A 20,190-nucleotide genomic window follows, 5' to 3' on the forward strand; every position below is an offset into this window, starting at 1 on the left:
ACCCCAAACATTCCCTAATTTAATCTAAAACACTTCTGTGGAATAATTTGCTAAATGAAACATCTCTTAAACCACAAGTTAATGAAGAATATGAGCTTTTTATCAACCCAAATTTATTTTGTATTGAATTTATTTGTTTTGTAAATATCGTGTGCACACATAATCAGTTAATGACCAGATTTCGTGCCAAAACATAATAAAACAAATTAAGGGATCAAAGCCGATGAAGCGCATAGTGCTGGCTTGGCTTTTGTATTACATGTCACCCTACAAATAAAAAGTAATAGTAAAACAAAAGCAAAACTACAACAAGTTCTTCAGGAAACCCCTGAACTTTCAAACCTACCTTGAGCGCTTTCCCCCGTGGATACAAATGACGCGCTGAGTTTACATAATACCATTGGCGGAGGAGCGAAGCGTCCCTTTGTCTGGCGCAGTTGAGCAAATAACCGAAATGTAATCCCTAGAGCAACGCTGTTGCAAAACCATACCTATTCCGCGTCATTTATTTTCATGCATAAAATGAAAATAATGGCTATGATCTTTCAGAGTCTCTTAATAATCTGATATCACACTTCCTGGACAAAAGCAGAACAGAAAGCCACACCTACGCTCTGATCTACTAATACAAAGGAAACTTTCATTTCAGTTTAGAGCTGCGCAGCACTTCAGGACTTCAGTTTTAGTGGTGAAAAGATTTTCCACAGACATGAAAACCTTTCTGGTGTTTTCACTGGTGGTCCTGATTCATGGCACCTTCGGTAAATATGTTTCTAATTCTCATCAACTGTTTTTAAAGCTGTGTGTTTTTTCTTATGTAAAAGGAAGCTTGGTTTAGGATTTTACTCTTTTAGTTTTTCTCATTTTACTTTTTATCTTTTTGTTATAGATTTATTCTACAGAGTCGTGTTTACTTGCCTGTTTGCGTCTCATCTGTTCTAAACACTGGTGCTTACGTCACGCAGAGATAAACAGCAAATGTTCAGAGTTCAGAAAATTAAACAAATTAAGTATATAGAATATAACCTCATGTTTACTGGGTTTTAGTAGAAAAATAAAAACATCAACAAACTTAAACTCTTGGCGCCAATAGATGGAACCTGTTTGTGGTCATGTGATCAAAGTATCTAGTATTTCTATGGTTTAAACTTATTAATCTACATGCTTTCACTGATCAATAACTTCATTATTTCTGTTTTTATGCAGCAACTTTGACCATTAAAGGGCCAACTGAGCCTGTTCTGGAGGAAGAGCCGGTCGTGCTTGAGTGTCTCTCCTCAGAGTCTGACTTCAATGTCTCCCAAGTCCACTTTGAGTACTTCCACCCAGTGAGTTCTTGGACATGTGTCAAAGGCTTATAATTCCCCTCTTGGGATCGCAAGAACAAAATCTGTAATTGTCATTTAAGGATTATCAAAAATGAATGCAATTATTTGAGGAAGCAGCTAACCAGACTTTGTATAACATTATGAAACACAGTCATTATGGTATTTAGAGCTGAAACAAATGAGCACTTATCTGAATTTTACAATGTTATAAATGTCTGGGTTTTAAAAATGCAAATGAACCTTGTCCACCAGTTTGCTCCTCACATTCATATTAAGTAATGTTTAGTTTTATCCTGGTGAATTATAGTATTTTAAAAGCATGCATAGGTGAGCCCCATGTTGACATATATGGACAAGCCGCATGGGTGCCAACAGGGTATTTCCGTGGTTTGCATGGTGGCCCCACAAGGGTTTGCCCACATAGAGTTTTGTCCAAATATGTGTTAACAGGCCGTACAGTTTTCAGAGGGACCCAGAAGGTTTGACATGGGCCGGTGTTCTGCCCAGTCGCCATGCTTATTACAGTGTATGCCTGTCTGACAGCACGAGTGTATCAGACAGGCATACGCTGTCGGCTCATCGTACCTTTGTTAAGCTGTATGACACTCATACAGCCACTGGGCCAGTTTACCAGTCAGATCATCATACACTTAGTTTTAGCAACTTTTCAACGCCCTGATGTGCTATTTTTACCAGTCAGATCAACACGTACTTTGTTTTTATTGACAGCACGACACCCTGACAGTCCAGTTCACCTGTCAGATCATCAGACACTTTAAGAACCCTATGATACCGTGACTTGTCAATTTGATGTTTTTGAAAGCTTTATTTACTAAAGAATTTTGATGCACATTCATCAGTTCATTTTTCTGGATGGTGAAACATTATGAACACAATTGACAAACATTTTCTGGTGCTTTGCCATCTGCAAGCCGATCTGAGGGCGCCTCAGAACGTAGCAGAGGCTAGATGAATGCACAGAAACTGCTGGTATGCTGCTCTGATATGTATGGTGCCTCGTCAGAACACCTGTGTGGGCAAACCCCTGTGGGTCCATGGAAACCATGAACAAAACCCTGTTGGCATCCATATGGTTTGCCTATATATATCCATATGGGGCTCACCTATGCACACTGGCTGGGTTAGCGCTCCGTTTGTTTTCTATATTTTTCTGAACTGACTGCGTATGCCTTTCTGACAAACTTGTGCTGAGTCATGGCGATATAAATACACTTAAATTTATTTATTTATTTATTTGTTTATTTATTTATTCACAGGTTGCATGAAAACTATTTCTGGATTTCTTCATAATTTATAATAATCATTTTGCCCGTCGAGCTTATGTGGTTCTTTTCAGATGTGTAGATTATTTATGCCACTTGTGCTAATTACAAGATTTGAAAAATCACATCAAAAATATTTTATTTACTTGACAGAATGCAGTGACATTTCAGGGGTTTTCTGTGTATGTTACATAGACTTGCATTGGTTGGTACCTGGAAAACTCATGTTTATTTAGTTGTGGCGTTTTGCTGAAATTTCCATTTAAAATAATCTACAACAACAAACAAAAACCAGTAACAGGAAGATTAATAATGTTCCACTTCTGCTTTAACCCTTGGTGTGTGTGTTTTGAAAGCTGAGTCATGCTTTATGTGCGTGTTCTTTGTTTCTCTGAAGCAGTACATGACTTCATGGCGTCGTGTTTGGGGCTCATCTATGAGGGATTGGTACTGCATGTCAGGACGTTGGTCGGATACGGAGGAGGAGAACACCGGACAACTGCTGATTTCCTATCCAACGAGGTACTCCGGAGTGGCCTTCCGCTGTGTGTCAGAAGCTGAAAATGTGACTGCACCGGACAACGCCTCCGAGCCGCTGACCTTCAAAGTCCAGTGTGAGTTTCTGGGTCGATATGGGACTGAGTCCTGTGGAAGCTGTCCACACATCAGTAACTCGTTTTGATTTTCACAAATATTTAAACCTGGTTAATCTCTTACAAATCTATGTCTATGAGTAAAGTAGTGATGTAAGTCTCATCGGCAAAATGTGGCAAACAGAGAGAAAGACCAAGTTCACTGAGAAACCACCTTTTACCAGAGGCGTGGACTCGAGTCACATGACTTGGACTCGAGTCAGACTTGAATCATTATTTTAATGACTTCTGACTTGACTTGATAAAGTCTATATATAAAGACTTATGACTTGACTTGGACTTGAAAGCCGATGACTTGCGACTTGAATCGACTTGCATCTGTTGACTCGATGATGACTTGAGCATATTTGATATTTTAGCACAAAAGTGGCACCACCATCAACATAAATATTGGACAGTGGGTTTCCATAGGCTCCAATAACACGTTTTTGAGGCTAAATGGGAGGTGGCTACCACCGCCATTTTGACCGTGTTACAGGTTCCGTCAAGCCCAGACAATTCCACAAAAGGGAAGAGAGGTGGAGCTGAGGGTGGGGCTGTAAGGCTGGGATCAACTGACGACACCCGGTCGAACTAGCTACAAGCTAACCTGAAGCTAACCCAAAGCTAACGCGGAGGTGGGAGCTAAGCTAACGGAGGTAGCAACCTAGCTACAACCGGAGTTAACTGTGCACAACACCAGAGCTTCTGAGTCAGAGATACGCCGGGCTGACCGCTGGGTAAAACCGGGTGGAAAACAGAGGTCTCCCGAGAACTCCACAAACCGGCAGCCCACACAGCAGACAAGCGCAGCTGCGATCTGAGATGTGCAGAGCTGCTGCTGGGGAGAACCGGGAGGAAAGGTTTCCATCCCAGAGCTCCACAAGCCGGCAGCCCGCGCAGCAGACAGAAGCCGCGATCAGACAGAGATGCGCCGAGCTGCGGGGAGGGGAGAAACGGGTGGAAAACATCGGTCTCCCGAGAGCAGGGGCGGCGTTAGGCCCGGCTACTTGGGCTGAAGCCCCGGATCTAAATCGCGGAAGTAACATGCAGTACCAAAGTCCAACAGAGAGGGAGCAGCTGGCAGTAGTTTGTATACAGCCTGCCTGAGCCTCCACCACTGAAAAAGAAGCCCTTCAGCAGCCAATTTCTTCTACAGTCTCTGCCTGAAACACATGAGTGAAGATGGACATAATGACGTTTTTAGACCAAAAGTACGGCAACAGAACCCCAGCTTTGATGAGACTGGTGCTGACTCAGGCTTGTGAGTCTTATTTGAAAATATTTGTTGTGCTGCTGGTTTGCCTAAAGTTAGCTTACTATCAGGTGAAGTGGTTGGGGAAAGAAAGGGAATATTTACTATCATCTCACACTAAACACTAACAGGATCAATACTCTGCCCTGAAAATGCTTAATATGTAGCTTCAGATTAAAAATTGTGTGGTACAAGACATATATGATGTTGACTAGTGCGTGTCACGTGTGTGTGCGTGTGTGTTCGCACGTGTGCGTGTGTGTTCACACGCGTGCGTGTGTGTGCGTGTGTTAAGCCCCGGATGTTCTTCAGTTCTTAATCCGCCCCTGCCCGAGAGCTCCACAAGCCGATAGGAACCCAGCTCCACCAACATGTTATATTTCAGCCCATTTTCTAAAATGCAGCATTATGTTAAATGCACTGGGTTTTACCCAAGGGCGTCAGTTTGTTTTCAGAATTGCTGGGGACAATAACCATACACTTGAGTGGGGTTTAAAAATTGCTGGGGACAATAAAGTAGGCTAGCACAGGGGTTGGCAATCCGCGGCTCTGGAGCCGCATGCGGCTCTTCCATCCATCTGATGCGGCTCTCTGTGCTTATAAAATAATGAATGGATATTTAAATTAAATGCTTTATATTTTACTGCATTATTTTTTCACCTGTATGCCAATTCTAAATGTAAAGATTGTCTGCGTAAACCTGAACAGGTCCAACCCGGTCTTACTGTGAGACCGGGTTGACGCGTCACGCTTGTGCGTAATCGTATAGGCGCTTTCTGAGCTGACGAGGATGTGAGATTCTGGGATTCTCCTCAGACGGCTCCTGGATGTGTCGCCACATTGGAGACAGGAACAAGCACTATTCAGCCAAAGTTTCATAATCAGGGAACATTTTCTAAGTGACAAGTCTCTCTGAGAGACAGGGTTTGGAAAACACTCGCTTCAGTGGGAGGAACCTTCCCGCATGCACTCTGGTTCTCTGGGTGGCTCTGGGGTTAATCAAGTTTAATTGTTTCTCTTTGCAACAATCTTCACAGGAAGGCAAAACAGTTAAACGGCAGGTTACATATATTTCCATTTGACTGTTTATTTTGACAGATGAACTCAAGGATGTTGCTTGGTTTGAAAGACTTACCCCGACGCACACTGATGTGCATGGATGAGCTGACATTTTAATCGTTAACGCACATCGCGGAGGTAAATTATTCCCATCAGAACATCAGAGCTTTATACTGGACACTGTGTTCAGCGCGGCTCGGAGCGCCCACGGTGGACAGTGAGCTGAAGATCTGGGGTTCACAGCGCAGTGCAGAACCACGGTGCATGCGATAAGATTTCCTCCCACTGAAACAGTCTGGAAACCCTGTCTCTCTGAGGGATGTGTCACTTGGAAAAATGTTCTTTTTATGAAATTATGAAACTTTGGCTGAACAGCGCTTGTTTCCGTCTCTAATATGGAGACGCATGACGCGTAGAGACATTTGATTACGCACAAAGTTTATGTGGAGCAGAAGCGGTCGGGCCACGGCAGGTGAAACGTTCCTAGCCTACATGAAGTGAAACTGTTTAATTGTAACATTAATGTGTTACTGGACACGCTGGTCTGGTTGGTTAGACCAGTGTTGGAAGTGGAAAACACACAAACACACACACACACACACACACCAATTAAAATAATGCTGATAGCGTGGACTAGAAGACAGGTGATGGTTTACGTATTTAAATGATGATCAGGCTGCTGTAAAATGTAATCTCCATCCACATCCAGACACAATTATCCTCTATTCTTTCTCTATTTGCTCTGCTCTTGTCTGGGCTGATCAGCTGACGGTGCGCGCGACGCGCCTAACTAGCGGCTGATGCACATTTTACGCATTTGGAGAGGAGGGCTGGATGCTTTGCTTTTACTGGAAGATGGTCCACTTAACGCACGGGTGTAGACTACATATTAATGACAAATGAATGAAAATTAAACTGGGAGTTTTTACGTCATATTTTAGAAATAAAAAGGACGGGGGAACACATTTATGACGCCTTTTTAAACAAAATTTTCTAGCGCGACCTGCCTGCTTCACTTAAGTCACTGCTTATTAAGGTCCGTCCAAAATTACCGTGGGAAACGGGTAATAATGGCTCTTTGATGGGAATAGGTTGCCGACCCCTGGTATAAGATCTGAGCTGGTAAAACAAAAATCCTCATCAGCAGGCGTTTTTGAAAGTGGGGGGGACACAGCTGCCAATCACAAATTTTGCCGGGGACATGTCCCTGGCGTCCCCGGTTAAAATGACGCCTATGGTTTTACCCTATTACATTTAAATTTCATGGTTAAACAGTACATGTTAAAATCTAAGCTCAGCTCGGCAGTGACCTAAAATACATAAATATAATTTTACTTACCGAAAAAAATGAAGTGGAGACTACTTGGACGCTCTATTAGTGCAATTAATGCAACAGCAAGTCATTTTGTCCAACAATTGCACAAATAATATCCAAACAAGAATACACAAACACAGAGACTCAAAATCCCGGAACAGTTTCCAGGCCAGACCGAGGCTCTACTGAGGCCTTTCCACGGAGCTAGCTTTGTGGTCACATGGGTCTGATGCTCATTAATTATACAGAATTTTAGGCTTTTAATACACAAACAGAAGAGTGAGAAAAAATTCACCCCCCTCAGAGTTGTCATGAGGGTAAACTAGATCATTTAAACCAAAAACATGTTTTGGTACCAGGCTGTAAACATGTTTATTTCTGCTGTGAAATTGGTATTTTTAACATGGGAGTCAATGAGGATTTGCTCGCTTCTGATACCAGCCCCCAGTGGATGAGAGTGGAACTGCAATTTTTGTCACTTCCGCGTTGGCCTCAATTTTTCACCCGCATTGTGGGGGCTTGGGCACGACATGGACAATCATCAGGGCTCAGTAGCTCAGGTGGTAGAGCGGGTTGCCTCATGATCGGAGGGTCATGGGTTTGATTCCAGCTCCCGCCAGGGGTATCCTGCTGTTGTGTCCTTGGGCAAGACACTTCACCCAACTTGCCTGTGTTAGTGGTGGTCAGAGGGGCCGATGGCGCCAAATGGCAGCCTCGCCTCTGTCAGACCTGCCCAGGGCGGCTGTGGCTACAAGTAGCTTACCATCACTAGCAGTGTGTGAATGTGAGAGTGTGTGAAAGCGTCTTTGGGTGTCTAGAAAAGCGCTATATAAGTTCAATGCATTATTATTATTATTATTATTATCATAAATCATTCTTCGTTCTGGGTTTTATTTTGTTCTGCTAAATGCAGCAGCTCTTTGTTTATTACCAGTTTCAGTTGCACTTTCTGCTTGTTTGAGCAAATAAATGAAGCTTTAAGAAGCTTTATTCCTGGAATTTATTTATTATCATTGTCATTAAACTAAAGTTGGACAGATGACTTGATTATGACTTGAAAATTCAAAGTTAAGGACTTGGACTTGACTTGGACTTCCACATCATTGACTTTGGACTTGACTTGGACTTGATTGTCTTTGACTTGGACTTGATTGTCTTTGACTTGGACTTGACTTGAGACTTGACTGGAAAGACTTGAGACCTCCTGTGACTTGCGAAGCAGTGACTTGGTCACACCTCTGCCTTTTACTTGTTTTTTTAATACAATGGATCAGACTAAAATGTGAAACGAGTCTTTACCCGTTTCACTCAGATTAGAAAAAGCCACACAGATCTGTTCAGTGCAGGATTTACGTGAAGCTACTGGTCTGGTCGATGCCTTTAGGCCTCAGGTCGGGTACGGCACCTCGATACGTTTCTTTACCAGTGACCGTGAAGCCAGACCTCTCCGGTTATCTGAGCTGACTTATTGTTGGTTCCAAGAACGAGACGAATGTGCCTAAACTATGGAACCAGCTATCACCTGATGCTGGTGGTCTACGTCAGGGCAGAGTTTTAAATCTTAGTTGGTTTTGCATTTTTTGTTATTTGTCATCTAGTCGGGCTTCTGTGCTTTTTCTTTTTTCTTTTCTTGTTTTTATTTACTTGGGATCATTTGTTTATATCTTATGCTTTTGTTTTAAATTTTTTACTAAATGTTTTTATCTGCTGTAAGCCCTTTACCTGTCTGGTCAGCCAACTGGTAGCATATCTTAATTCCTTATGTCTCATTGAAGCATTAAATCAAATAAATAAACCAAACCAAACAATTTCCAAAAATATGTAGATGTTTAAAGAAAATGAACATTATTACATAGCATTATCATTACCTTATCATTATTACAATTATTATTGTATCACTATTATTAAATACATATACCACTAAATACACTAAAGTCTTCATTGCCTCAAATAAAAAAGGGGGACATTTTTCATTGGTTTTTCTTGGTGAGTAAGTTAAATGGTGACCTTGTTTCTCTGGTTCATTGTAGAGCATATTTACTGGTTGGTGTAAAGGCGCTCTACAAGTAAATACATGATGATGAAGATGACGACATCTACATCCCACAATGACATTTTCATTCATAGACTCGCTCACGTTGGCTTGCGATAAGGAAGGCGGATGTTGGATTAGCATCCAGGAAAGAGCAAAGCATGTTTCTTCTAGTTAGCCATTAGCATTAGCAACTCCAAAACACAGCAGAACTCCTCAAGGCTTGAGCAATTTGTGGAGATAAAACATCAACGTTGCAAAGCAAACAGAGTAAGTGGTAGAGTCGTGTTGCTGTTAGCCAGTCAGAGACGAGATGTCTGAACATCAGGTAACAAATACTCCAGATCCTGCTATTTACTGCTTCCCTCTCCTCCGGTGAACTTCTAGTTCCTGAAACAGGAACGCCAGAGCTTTGTTCCCACAGAGATTGACTCTCAAGGCATTCGTTTATACCAGAGACCAATGCAAAGGCATTGAAAAAACAAGTGAACTAGGTCTTTAACATATATGGGGAAAATCCCCTTGGATGGAAGTCTAAACAGAGAGCCTGAAACTTATTTTCTCTTATTTGCAACCAGCAGGCGGTAAAGACGATCATCCAGGCTGTGTAGACACAGCTTCCTTCACAGTGAGGGATAGAAAAACACATTAATAATTAATAAAACTAAACAAAGCTTTTGAAGGCGGCTGCAGAGAGAACGCAAAAAATGACAACAAATAATAAAGATTCAATGCAAATACTTTAATCTAAGAGAGCTTGTCTCATTTGTATTCTCCATGCAAAACTAAAATACCTGCTGTGTGATAGCTGTCTGTAGCATAAGTTGGTCAGATTAGCAGTGTCCTCTCCTTTCTTGGTGGCCATCATATCGACCCTGATGGTGTTTGATAGGCTCCGCAGCCTCACGGGAGGAATCAATAAGAGGAAAAGATTAGAAGGGGCTATAGGACGACAGGAGGCAGAGAGCTGGACGGATGTGGGCCGTCTATCGAGACGGAAGAGAAAAAGAGCCATTATTCACAACATTGCCTCTCAAAAGACTTCGATAAGATGAAGCCCTTCATCGTTGCTATTGATTGCTGGTTACAATGTGCACCAATTGGAGGCGTCCATTGTTAAGCCTACATGATGCGCTCAAGTGTCCTCAAAAAGCTGTGATTGTTTAGCAGATGCTGCAGCGGCAAACATATTGTTGGTCACGTCCCAAACGCTTCAAGAGGTTGTCTTCGCGTGCATGAAATGACTTGCTTCATTAATGCCTGCTCATGCTTTCTCATCTGCACCTGTGCTTTAGATTTGAGACAGCCGTCACTGACTAGGCAAGGCTACACCAGCTACCTGGGCGTCCCCAACGAGCTGAGGGTGCGACTCGGAGATGACGTAGTGCTGAAGTGTTCAGCAAGCTCATCGGAGGAACCCAACTACTTTTGGCTGAAAGAGGTGAGAAGGCTTCGGGTGTTAACCCACAGAGGTGGGGTCCTCGTTACAGCGGCGGCAACTGCTGAAAAAAATCTTGGTGGGGCTGCATGTGTAATATTTCTCTTCTTAGTCCATTATAACTATTAAACTGAACCATTGAAAAATGAGTGCATTTAAAAAAAAACTGACATTAATTTACTTTCTCCAAATAAGCAGTATTACAAATAGTCAGTTTTCAAATTTAAAGATAAACAAGACTATATTATTTGATTGATTGACTGAATCTTTATTTTGAACATATTAAAAAAACAGTACATAAAAATAAAGGAAGAAAATAGTCAGAGAAAAAAATAACCAAATAAAAAACAAAAAAATAAAAAGAAACACACTACAAGTAATGTTCAAAAAGGAGCTTAAACTCATTTAATCCCACCCCATTTCCACTCTAACAATCAATAGCCTACAGACATTCCTCGTTATAGTTTCAGTTTATATGACATGTATATATTTAAGAGCATAGGGATACCCAACGCAACATACCCATGCACAATTATGTCATTAATTATATTAATAATATATTATATTAATAATAGTAATGATGATGATAATACTCAAATAAATACACAAGCCTACCGTGTGAGCCTTTAAGAGCAAATGCAGTCAAAATTTTCCATTTTTGTTTTTATTTGTTTTTTTTTTAAGTTTAAGTATGTTCTTAGTTGGCTTTCCAGCTATCTTTTCCAGTCTCCAGCAGTCTCAATCTGCTCAAAGCATGACCGCCTCAAAGTGCAATACTCAACTCAACCAGTAGGTGACAGTACCACAACATTGAAATTGAATTAAACATCCTAAACATTATAAACCCACAAAATGAGAACAAATACACACATTTCACAGCAACAGCTACAGGTATGAGTTCAGCTCAATATGTATCAAACCAACAGTGAATGTGTGTGGATGAGGAAACGACAGAGAGAGAAGAAAAGGAGGTCCAGCACCTTCTATCTAGCATGCTAGCTAGCTGTTTTCTGCAGCTAGGGTGCTTTCGGCCAGCGCCCCAGAGGGGTTAAATTCACAGATGCTGGTTGGCCCAAAATTCACCAGTTCTCCCTAGCAACTGAATGTGATTGGCTGTTTAGCTGCAGTTCAGGGGCGGTTTTCCCAGCTTTCCAGGAGTGAGACTACTGAGTCTGGTGGAGGAAATTCATCGTTTAATGAGCGATAGCTTGTCAAAATGATGTGTAAATAATTCAGATTACATGTAGGCACACACAATTAACTCATTCTCTGCCAGCCGTTTCCTGATCGGTAAAGCCCTTCGCTGCCAGCGTTTCTCACCGTTTTTACTGTTTTTTTAAGAGTCAATGAACGTTGCGCGCTAGGATGACGTTGACGCAAAAACAACCAAAACAACCAAAATAAAGTGGAGTCTCACCTCATACATCAGGAAGAATCCGCACGTTTCGAGCTTTATCCATTCTTTCATAATCCGTTGTTGAATTGTGATCGGCAGAAGTTTTTCCGGTTCGCGCATCACTTTTTTTTTACAGCAGTGGCCCAAAACGATCTCCTAACACATGGCTTTTCTGCTTCCTGATCACGTGACGTGTGACGTATGCGGATGAAGATCGGCTTTAGAGCTGAGATGCTTGTTCTCACGGTGCGGGGGCTCGTTCCGACGCCCACACAGCAAAAAAATGCAAATGATGACTTTAGTTGTCATTGGTAGTGAATGAGTTAAGCAAATCTGACACATTCATACAAAATATTTGAATATCTATTGTAGTTTAATTGAATTGTTAGATTTTTTTCTCTCTCTTCAAATCAGGTAGAGCGGTGCTCTAGCGCCCCCTTTGGACGAGCCACACTGACTTTTGGAACCTTGTCATTATTTTTGTTTAATCCCGTCCCTCGTTTATTATTTTTTTACCATCTCCTTCCAGCCTCAGCAGGTCTCTGCTGACCTCTTGGCTTTGTTCAGACATTTTCTTCATTGTACACACCCTCTAACCCATCTCTGTTCTGTACTTTTTCCCTTCCTGACTTTCTCAAGCCTTGCCCTCTGTCGTTGCTCTCTATTCCCTCAACCAAAGGAGCGCTCTGTGTTTAAGTGACTGGTTGGCTTAGCCTCACCTCTCACTGGGAATTGCAGCTTGCCCATTTACAGAGGATTAATAGTTTAATGAGGTCTAGACAAGAACCAGTCAACCTGAAAACAATTATGTGGATAGATTTCTAATTATTTTTTTCCTTAGTGTTTGGTTAACTGTCATTGAATAATTCAACCGGGCTCTCTTCGATGAACTAAGAAACAGTTTCTGAAAGGAAATGGAGATGTCTCGAGGTGTTATCTGGTATGTAGAACAAGAAGAACTTGATTAGTCAGAAGATGATTTTGGTTCCCTTTTAGATTACTGAAAAAAATCCCCTCAAACATAACCACATGAACACTATTTTGGGGAAGGCAGATGTAGTGGAATTTTCTCTTTTAGTTTAGCTTTCCTGAGAAATTGTCTCGGGATTGGAATGCTTGTTAAAGGGTCGCTGCTAATCTCGGGGTTTACGAGTTCAAACCCAATTCGTCGGGCTTGCCATGGCGCTTACGCCGTTTCTCCTCGACACGATCGCGTGTACGGCTTTAGGGTGTCCTCTAGTTAGTGCTGTCACCTGGAACAGGAGGTGGTAATCAGATCGCTGTGGAGGTAATTAATGAAATGGTGGAAATTCTAGCGAGTGATCAAATGATTGCTTCTGTTTATTAAAAGTTGATGTTTCTGTGTGTGTGTGTGTGTGTGTGTGTGTGTGCGTGCGTGTGTGTTTGACAAGTGTGGATGTGAAGCAGAAAGTGGCCGGGTTTGACAGACAGCCGCCGTGAGCGCTTTGGCTGGAGAAATGACAGCAGGACAGAGGCAGAAACGGCGGTCCGCCTTTCCAGCCAGTGGATTTGCATACAAAATGCTGCTTTGGCCAGACCTGGCCTTTATGGGAAATCCTCTTAATTCAGATCCATTCAAACTGAAATGGACTTTCTTGGCAGGAACCACCCCGCTCCCAAAGAGCCAAATCATTTGCATGGTGTAATGTTTTTTTTTTTTCTTTGTTGTTTTTTATTTATTTAACCCCCCCTCCTCTAAATTCATTTGTTCTCCATTCCTTGTCATTGGCTTGTGATTTGTTTCCTCCCATGTTGGACTCCATCTCATATAAGTATTTCTATTTCTGTGTCAACAATTCCTTCTGCTCCCCTGCCACCTCATTACGGGCTGTGTTAACAGTGTGTTGCTGCAGCATCATTCTGCTGCTATCTGAGTTATTGACTTGTGTCGATGCATGTTCATTCACTAGGATTACTTCTCAGGTAAATACACTTCGTTTAGGACATGTTGGACTGCTTTCTGAAGGCCACACCTGCACATATTTCTCTTTCTGTGTCTCTGTTCACCTCCTGGTCCTCATTTTGTTTCTATTTTGTTGTAAATCACTGTCCTCTGTTGTCTCTCCCTCAACACAAAACTCAAAATATATACTTTCGGCTCCATTATTACTTGTTTATCTCATTTTTTCCTGCACGGATTGAGTCTGATCTCCCCATGTTTCCTTATTTCTCACTCTTGTCAACCACCACTTTTAGTTTGTATTCTTGCAGGGCCGCAAACAACCCTTTTGTTCCACTCTCATGTCTGTTCCTCGCAGGGTAATGACTGGATCCTGCCTTCTTCTACTCTGACACTGAGGAAGATGAGTGCTATGGATGAAGGACAGTACACTTGCATGGTCGAGCATCCTTCTGTTGCGTCCCTCAGCAAGAAGCTCACCATCACCATCACCCTTCTGCCCAGTAAGACGAGACTTCACCTTGTTAAGGCTCATTGTCCGTAGGATGGAGTGTGGAGAGGTTGTACACCACTTCCACCTTCCAAAAAAAAAAAAAAAAAAAAAACCAGAGAGTTCTTTGGAAGTGTGGGGAATTCGTTTGGAAAGTCCTTTAATCTGTTCGCTCTTTTATCAGCCACTCAAATGTCACATTAAAGGTCAGGGTATTTTCCAGATGCTGTTACACCACGCTGCGTGTAGCCACAGGTTATCAGTTTCAAGCATGCAACCGTAAACGTTCAAAGTTTATGGGAAGCGAACGGAAGTTCGATATCAAAGCAGGAAACAAGGTGAGATCCAGAAGAGGGAGAGACATTTATTGAAATGCCTCCGCTAGGAAGGTGAGAATTGAAATTACACCTAAAATGTCAAACATGTAATAGGATAAATATGCAATATGAAAATAAAGAGCAGAACTGAGTTTACCTGAAAGGATAAGATAGTAATTATAGGATTTCAAGGAAGTAATGGCTACATTTGACCTTCAAAGGCTTTTTTTTAATCTTCTTGCCTTGAGGCGAAAAGAAAGCTGGAACCAAAAGCAACACATAGGAAGTTGTTGGCAATGTGCTTGTTGTCCTGGCAGACTGATCGGCAGCTATGGTTGTGGCTTTGCAGCTCAAAAAAAAATATATATATATATATATATATATATATATATATATATATATATATATATATATATATATATATATATATATGTATATATATATATATATGTATATATATATATATGTATATATATATATATATATATATATATATATATATATATATATATATATATATATATATATATATATATATATATATGTATATATATATATATACGGGGCTGCGCAGTGGTGCAGTGGTTAGAGCTGTTGCCTTGCAGCAAGAAGGTCCTGGGTTTGCTTCCCAGCCTCGGGTCTTTCTGCATGGAGTTTGCGTGTTCTCCCTGTGCATGCGTGGGTTCTCTCCGGGTGCTCCGGCTTCCTCCCACTGTCCAAAAACATGACTGTTAGGTTGACTGGTTTGTCTAAATTGTCCTTAGGTGTGAGTGTGTGTGCATGATTGTTTATCCTGTGTGTCTCTGTGTTGAATTTTTTTTTTTTTGCTAGTTTTAAGAATTGTAGCTAGTCTACTTTTGCTTACCCCACTGGCAGATTTTTTAAAAGTTCAAAACAAGACAATTTAGATCATATTTAAGAATATTAGCCTTATTTTATGTAACGCTGTTTTTCTAGATAAGAATTTATTTTTCTTTTGACTAAAAATAAAAAAAATGTGTTTAAAAAAAGGCTCTTTTGCTTTCTTAGAAACCAGTTCTCGCAGTGGACGTTCTATAGTCTGAATGGTTTCAATGGTTTATTCACACGTATGATTTTCTAATCTTGTCCACACCTGTATTAAACTATAGGCCATCTTAAAGCCTAACAAGAATCTTTTTGTGGACGAACTTGTATAAAAAGTTTGTTTCCATCTTTAAAGCAAGGCAGTAATTTTCCTTACAGCGATAAACCGAATCCAATCACAGCACTTCATCAGTTTCATCTTCATCACCGACCTGTGAGATCATAACAGCTAATTTACTGCATATTTAAAGCACGCTCCTCCATTTCACTTTAACGAATTGCATTATGCAATCTCCAGGATAGCGTGATAATTTAGCGAATGGTCAACATGAAGCTCTTGTGTCTCTCCAGCATTAATAAATGAATACCAAGGATGAATGTTTGTTCCTTCCTGCTGTTATGGTAAGAAAACACCTCTGAAGTTGCTCTACATAGGCGGCACAAACCTTAAGCAAGCGTTTCTTGTGTGAACCCGTGACTCCAGAGGCTCAGGAATCCTCGCAACGCTCATACGAGGAGACATTTCCTTTCTGCTGCTTTAAATTTTCACAAGCTTTTATTTTGTTAAGCCTTAGCTTTGTTTAGAGCTCCAAAGAACACACTGACAAAATCCCCTCTCTCCTTTTTATTCCCAGCATCAAACATAAATTAGAAATCCGTGCACATGAAGGGGATAATAATCACCCCTTTTTTGTTTTACATTCTGACACAGGCTTCCTGTGGGTCAGAGCCACGTTAAGACTCATCCGAGCAACAGAAACTTTCTCTTGTACAAACAAGCCAGAGGTTGCCGGGAGACACTTTGCCTAGAGGCATTCTGCTCTGCTGATTCCAGATTCTGTGTCAAACACGTTTCCCTCCATGTGTGTCCCTCAGAGGATGCTGCCTGGTACGAGACTACAAACGGACGCCTCTGGTTGATTACCTTGGCCGTGGCTGTTCCTCTGCTTGTGTTCATCGTGGCTGTGAGTGTGTTCTTCTGCCGCAGGGCCAAGAGGATCAGGACCAACAAGGGCCCGATGTAAGGAATCTGTGTGTGTTTGTGTCTGGCTATTTTTCATACGTGTTACCGAGTCACTGCAGCCAGATTAAACTCACGTCATCACGCGCAGATGAACTTGTCTGAGGAGAGGCTATCACTGGGCTGAGACGTTTGGGAACAAGGTGGAGGCGCGCAAACTGCAAGAAATGACAGAGCAGACCCATTTCATCGTAGATGTTTTAGCATAGCATAGCATAGTTTATCTATATAGCACGTTTAAAATGCAGCATTGGAGCTGCCCAAAGTGTTGCACAGTCTAAAACAAAACACAACCATTACAAGGAGCTAAAACAAAGGATAAAAATCTCAATCAAAGGCAGATAAACCATGATGAATACTAAGAACACATTAAAACATTGATACACTGAAACACTAAAACGAGTCACTGTCTAAAAGCCAAAGTGTAAAAGTGGGACTTTAAACGAGATTTAAAAACCGCCAGAGATGGAGCCTGCCGAACTCCAATGGGCAATGAGTTCCATAGCTTTGGGGCAGCATGCACAAATGCTCGACCCCCCCCCCCGATTTGAGTCTCATCCGCGGCGTGTACAGCAGCAAAAGGTTTTGACTTAAAAGAACACAGGTGTGCTGGTTGTTCTGCAAAAGAGCGAGCAGGACTTCTACATGGAATGCAGCCCTCATGAATGCTTTTACTTTTATGGAAGTATATTTAATGGTGCAAAGGATGGATTTGAAGTTATCTAAACTTACAGCCATTTTCCCGCTGGTGTTCTCCGTGCCTGGTGCGATGACGTCACTTTCGTGAAGCCCGTTTGTAGTCCTGGACTTATTTTCCACACAAAACCTAAAATAGCGTTAACCCCCGTTTGAAAATAAGCAATATGTCATCCCGGCCGGTGTGAGAGAACCAAGGTCATTTCACTGACAAGAGTGCGTATGCGGCGTTTGCAGATTTTAAAACCCTTTTGTTTGGAATCCACCCTTGTGTGCAGGCCGGCGTTTGAAAAAGCATTTTTCCTCGCTGAATATTAAAACCCATCGCAGCAGATCGGATCCACTTGACCTCATCCTCCATCTCTCTCCTCTCTCTTGTTTCTACGCCATCGCTGTTTATGAAAAGCTTTCAGCAGCTAGCTGAATTATGTGAGTGTTGTATAAAAGACAGAAAATATCAGCACAGTTATGGAGGTCGAAGGAACTCTTGATAGTTCCATTAGCTGACAACATAATAATGCCCACCATGACCCCATGCAGCTTCATTTACACCCAGTACTGAAGAGGGTTTTCTTTAAGCTGTAGTTAAAAAGATAAGAATGGTGGTTTTTCTGGTGGTGTAAAAAATAAATCAATCCTCCTGATGAATTTGTACTTCCTTGTGTGCAAAAAAAATGCAGGAAGCAAAAGAAAAGATAATCGACTCACCCCTCTACAACCAGGTGTTGCTGCGGTGCTCAGTTCTAGACCATAATTCTCTCACTTATATTATTTGAGTGTTCTGCCAGATCGATACGCTGATAATGGTGTGCTGTTGTTTTCTTTCTTCATCTCTCCAGCGATGACCACTCTCAGAAGAAGCCCATCTACAAAACAAGTGCAGAGTCCCTTCCCTCCACCTGCGCTGACAACCAACCCCTGGTGTGACCACACCAGCAGGTGCATAGGAGAGGGAGGGAGGGGGTGACCACAGAAGGGGGGATACATGTGTCAGGAGAAAGGGAGAGGAGAGGCAAATGGGGATATTGGACTGCGTGGAGATCAGACAAATTGGGTGCATAAAAGGAAGAAAAAACATAGCAAACGGCAAATGGTTGCTTTATAGATGCCGAAGCGGCTTTGCTTGGGACTGCAGTTGCATGTCTCGAACTGAAAGGTTTGGCAATTTTCTTTTCATTTACTCTGCAGCGTGAAAACGGCGAGCTACGTTTGTTGCAAAGTGATGATGAAGAATCTCGTGTAGTTGTAAGAGCGGACCAATAACACCACGCATGCAATCCTTTCAGTTGCAGATGGAATCGCTCACACTGTTTTATTATAAATGAACTATCTGGGTGACGGGGAAAGCTTTTATTTTAATGATCTGTTTCTGTTAAATTATTTCTTTTTGTTCCACAATTGAAAACAAGTCAAATATTTTAAGGGCTTGTTATGATCTCTATATTGTGGCAGCACTCGAGCACTTTGCACTGTAAAACCTGTACATCAAGCTTCTTTGATATTAAATGGCTTACGTAAAATAATATTTGCTGTCCTCCAGCGTGTCATTGATTTATTTTTTTTCCACTTTAGAGGTGCAAAAGTGGTTGGGGGTTATTGACAATGCGATGAAAGCCGGATATGGGTGCTCGCTTGGTCGCACATCCTCTTGATCCCGTGTCAACTTGGGTTGGCATCATCTTGTTTACTGACCCTGAGACCTTCTTCTGAGGGAGTGATGTTTACTTAGTTTTCTGCACTCCTGAGTTTCCCAACAAGCACCAAGTCGTCTTCAGTGAGTTTGACCATGCATGCACTGAGTAGCTTTCACACATTTGGACTCACACTTTTAGTAATAGCTGTTAAGTTGCGTAACCTTGGTATTTTGACCATCGACTACAAATGCAGACATGTTAGCTGCTGCTGCTTTACTTCTGTTTAAACTGACAAGAGACCAAGGCCGCTGAGAAACCATCTGTTAATTGTTATTTTATGGTCGGCCACTCGGAGTTTAAAGGGACTTTACGGGACTTTTTAATTTTTATGCACGCAATTTCCCCCTCAGGCCAAAAGCGTAACAGCACCTTCAATAGTAGGCTCGTGCACGAGGCGTGCACACTCCTTAACGAAAATAACAGCTGAGACAGTCCCATGTGTGTGTGTGTGTGGTCCGGAGGACAGAGGACAGGAGAACGCGCAGCTAATTAATTAAATAATTTGGTTCTGTACCTTTCTCTTCAGCACAGCCGACAAAGGTTTATGATGGGTCAGTCCTCCTGCATGCTCAGATCATTCCCTTCCCTTGCTTGAAAAATTGTTCCAAAATGAAAGTTGAACCCACATCTTTTTTATCTGTGAATTCAATGCCGTTCGGCGAGTCTCAAATAAAAATTTGGGCATCTTACTGTAAAAAAATATACCATTAATGTAAAAAATAAACTCTAAATAAACTATGTTCACATCCAGAATCGAACCCAGATCTTCTACCTGGGAGTCAGACATCTTACAAGGTGAGCAACACACCAGTAACAATCATAGTATCTGTAACTTTTATATCCTTAATGACAGCTGAAACAACGTCAAACCAAAGAACGGTTAGAAGCGAAAATGGCTATTTTGTTGCTAATTTGCAGGAAATATCTAGAAGAAAGTTCTACAGAAAGTAGCTAAGGGTCCTCAGAAATGTAGCTAGGTTCATCACTAGGCGTTAGGAACAGCAACAAAGTCGCTGAGTTGGCACTACCTCACTCTCTGCTGCTAAAGCTACGGATAGCAAATGCTACGGGCTATGCCTGAGCGTGAACGAGCATGAAGCAGCCTGCTCGACCCGAGCATCTCTCTTTTTCTGTGATTTTACAGAAAAACAGGCAATCACAGTAAAAATGCCAGGGCTCATTCTACAGGCCAGGGCATTGCAGGAGAATGTATGAAGAAGAAATTTATTATTTCTATACATGTTTTGG

At 41.7% G+C, this 20,190-nt stretch overlaps 1 protein-coding gene across 2 annotated transcripts; it reads left to right on the top strand.

Annotated features, from left to right (window-relative positions):
- The first annotated feature begins 586 nt into the window (after nucleotides 1–586).
- Nucleotides 587–18,773, top strand: si:ch211-79k12.1 (roundabout homolog 1). 2 transcript variants are annotated; one of them, XM_015950114.3, is made up of 7 exons: nucleotides 587–761; nucleotides 1,207–1,328; nucleotides 3,009–3,225; nucleotides 10,200–10,345; nucleotides 14,018–14,162; nucleotides 16,408–16,552; nucleotides 18,088–18,773. In XM_015950114.3, exons 1-7 carry the CDS (start codon nucleotides 710–712, stop codon nucleotides 18,173–18,175), a joined length of 915 nt encoding a protein of 304 aa, XP_015805600.1. In that variant the 5' UTR covers nucleotides 587–709; the 3' UTR covers nucleotides 18,176–18,773. The 2 variants fall into 2 exon arrangements, with proteins under 2 accessions (XP_015805600.1, XP_015805601.1); XM_015950115.3 differs by having other exon boundaries at nucleotides 602–761; nucleotides 3,012–3,225.
- The last annotated feature ends 1,417 nt before the right edge of the window (nucleotides 18,774–20,190 follow it).

Source organism: Nothobranchius furzeri, chromosome 5, assembly GCF_043380555.1.
Source record: "Nothobranchius furzeri strain GRZ-AD chromosome 5, NfurGRZ-RIMD1, whole genome shotgun sequence".
Taxonomy (NCBI): domain Eukaryota; kingdom Metazoa; phylum Chordata; class Actinopteri; order Cyprinodontiformes; family Nothobranchiidae; genus Nothobranchius; species Nothobranchius furzeri.

Bases quoted from the DNA above. Each gene is read 5' to 3' on its own strand.
- si:ch211-79k12.1 (XM_015950114.3), top strand. From the start codon at position 710: ATGAAAACCTTTCTGGTGTTTTCACTGGTGGTCCTGATTCATGGCACC. The intron at 1,329-3,008 runs GTGAGTTCTTGG...GTTTCTCTGAAG, and splicing joins ACTTTGAGTACTTCCACCCA to CAGTACATGACTTCATGGCG. The intron at 16,553-18,087 runs GTAAGGAATCTG...TCATCTCTCCAG, and splicing joins AGGACCAACAAGGGCCCGAT to CGATGACCACTCTCAGAAGA.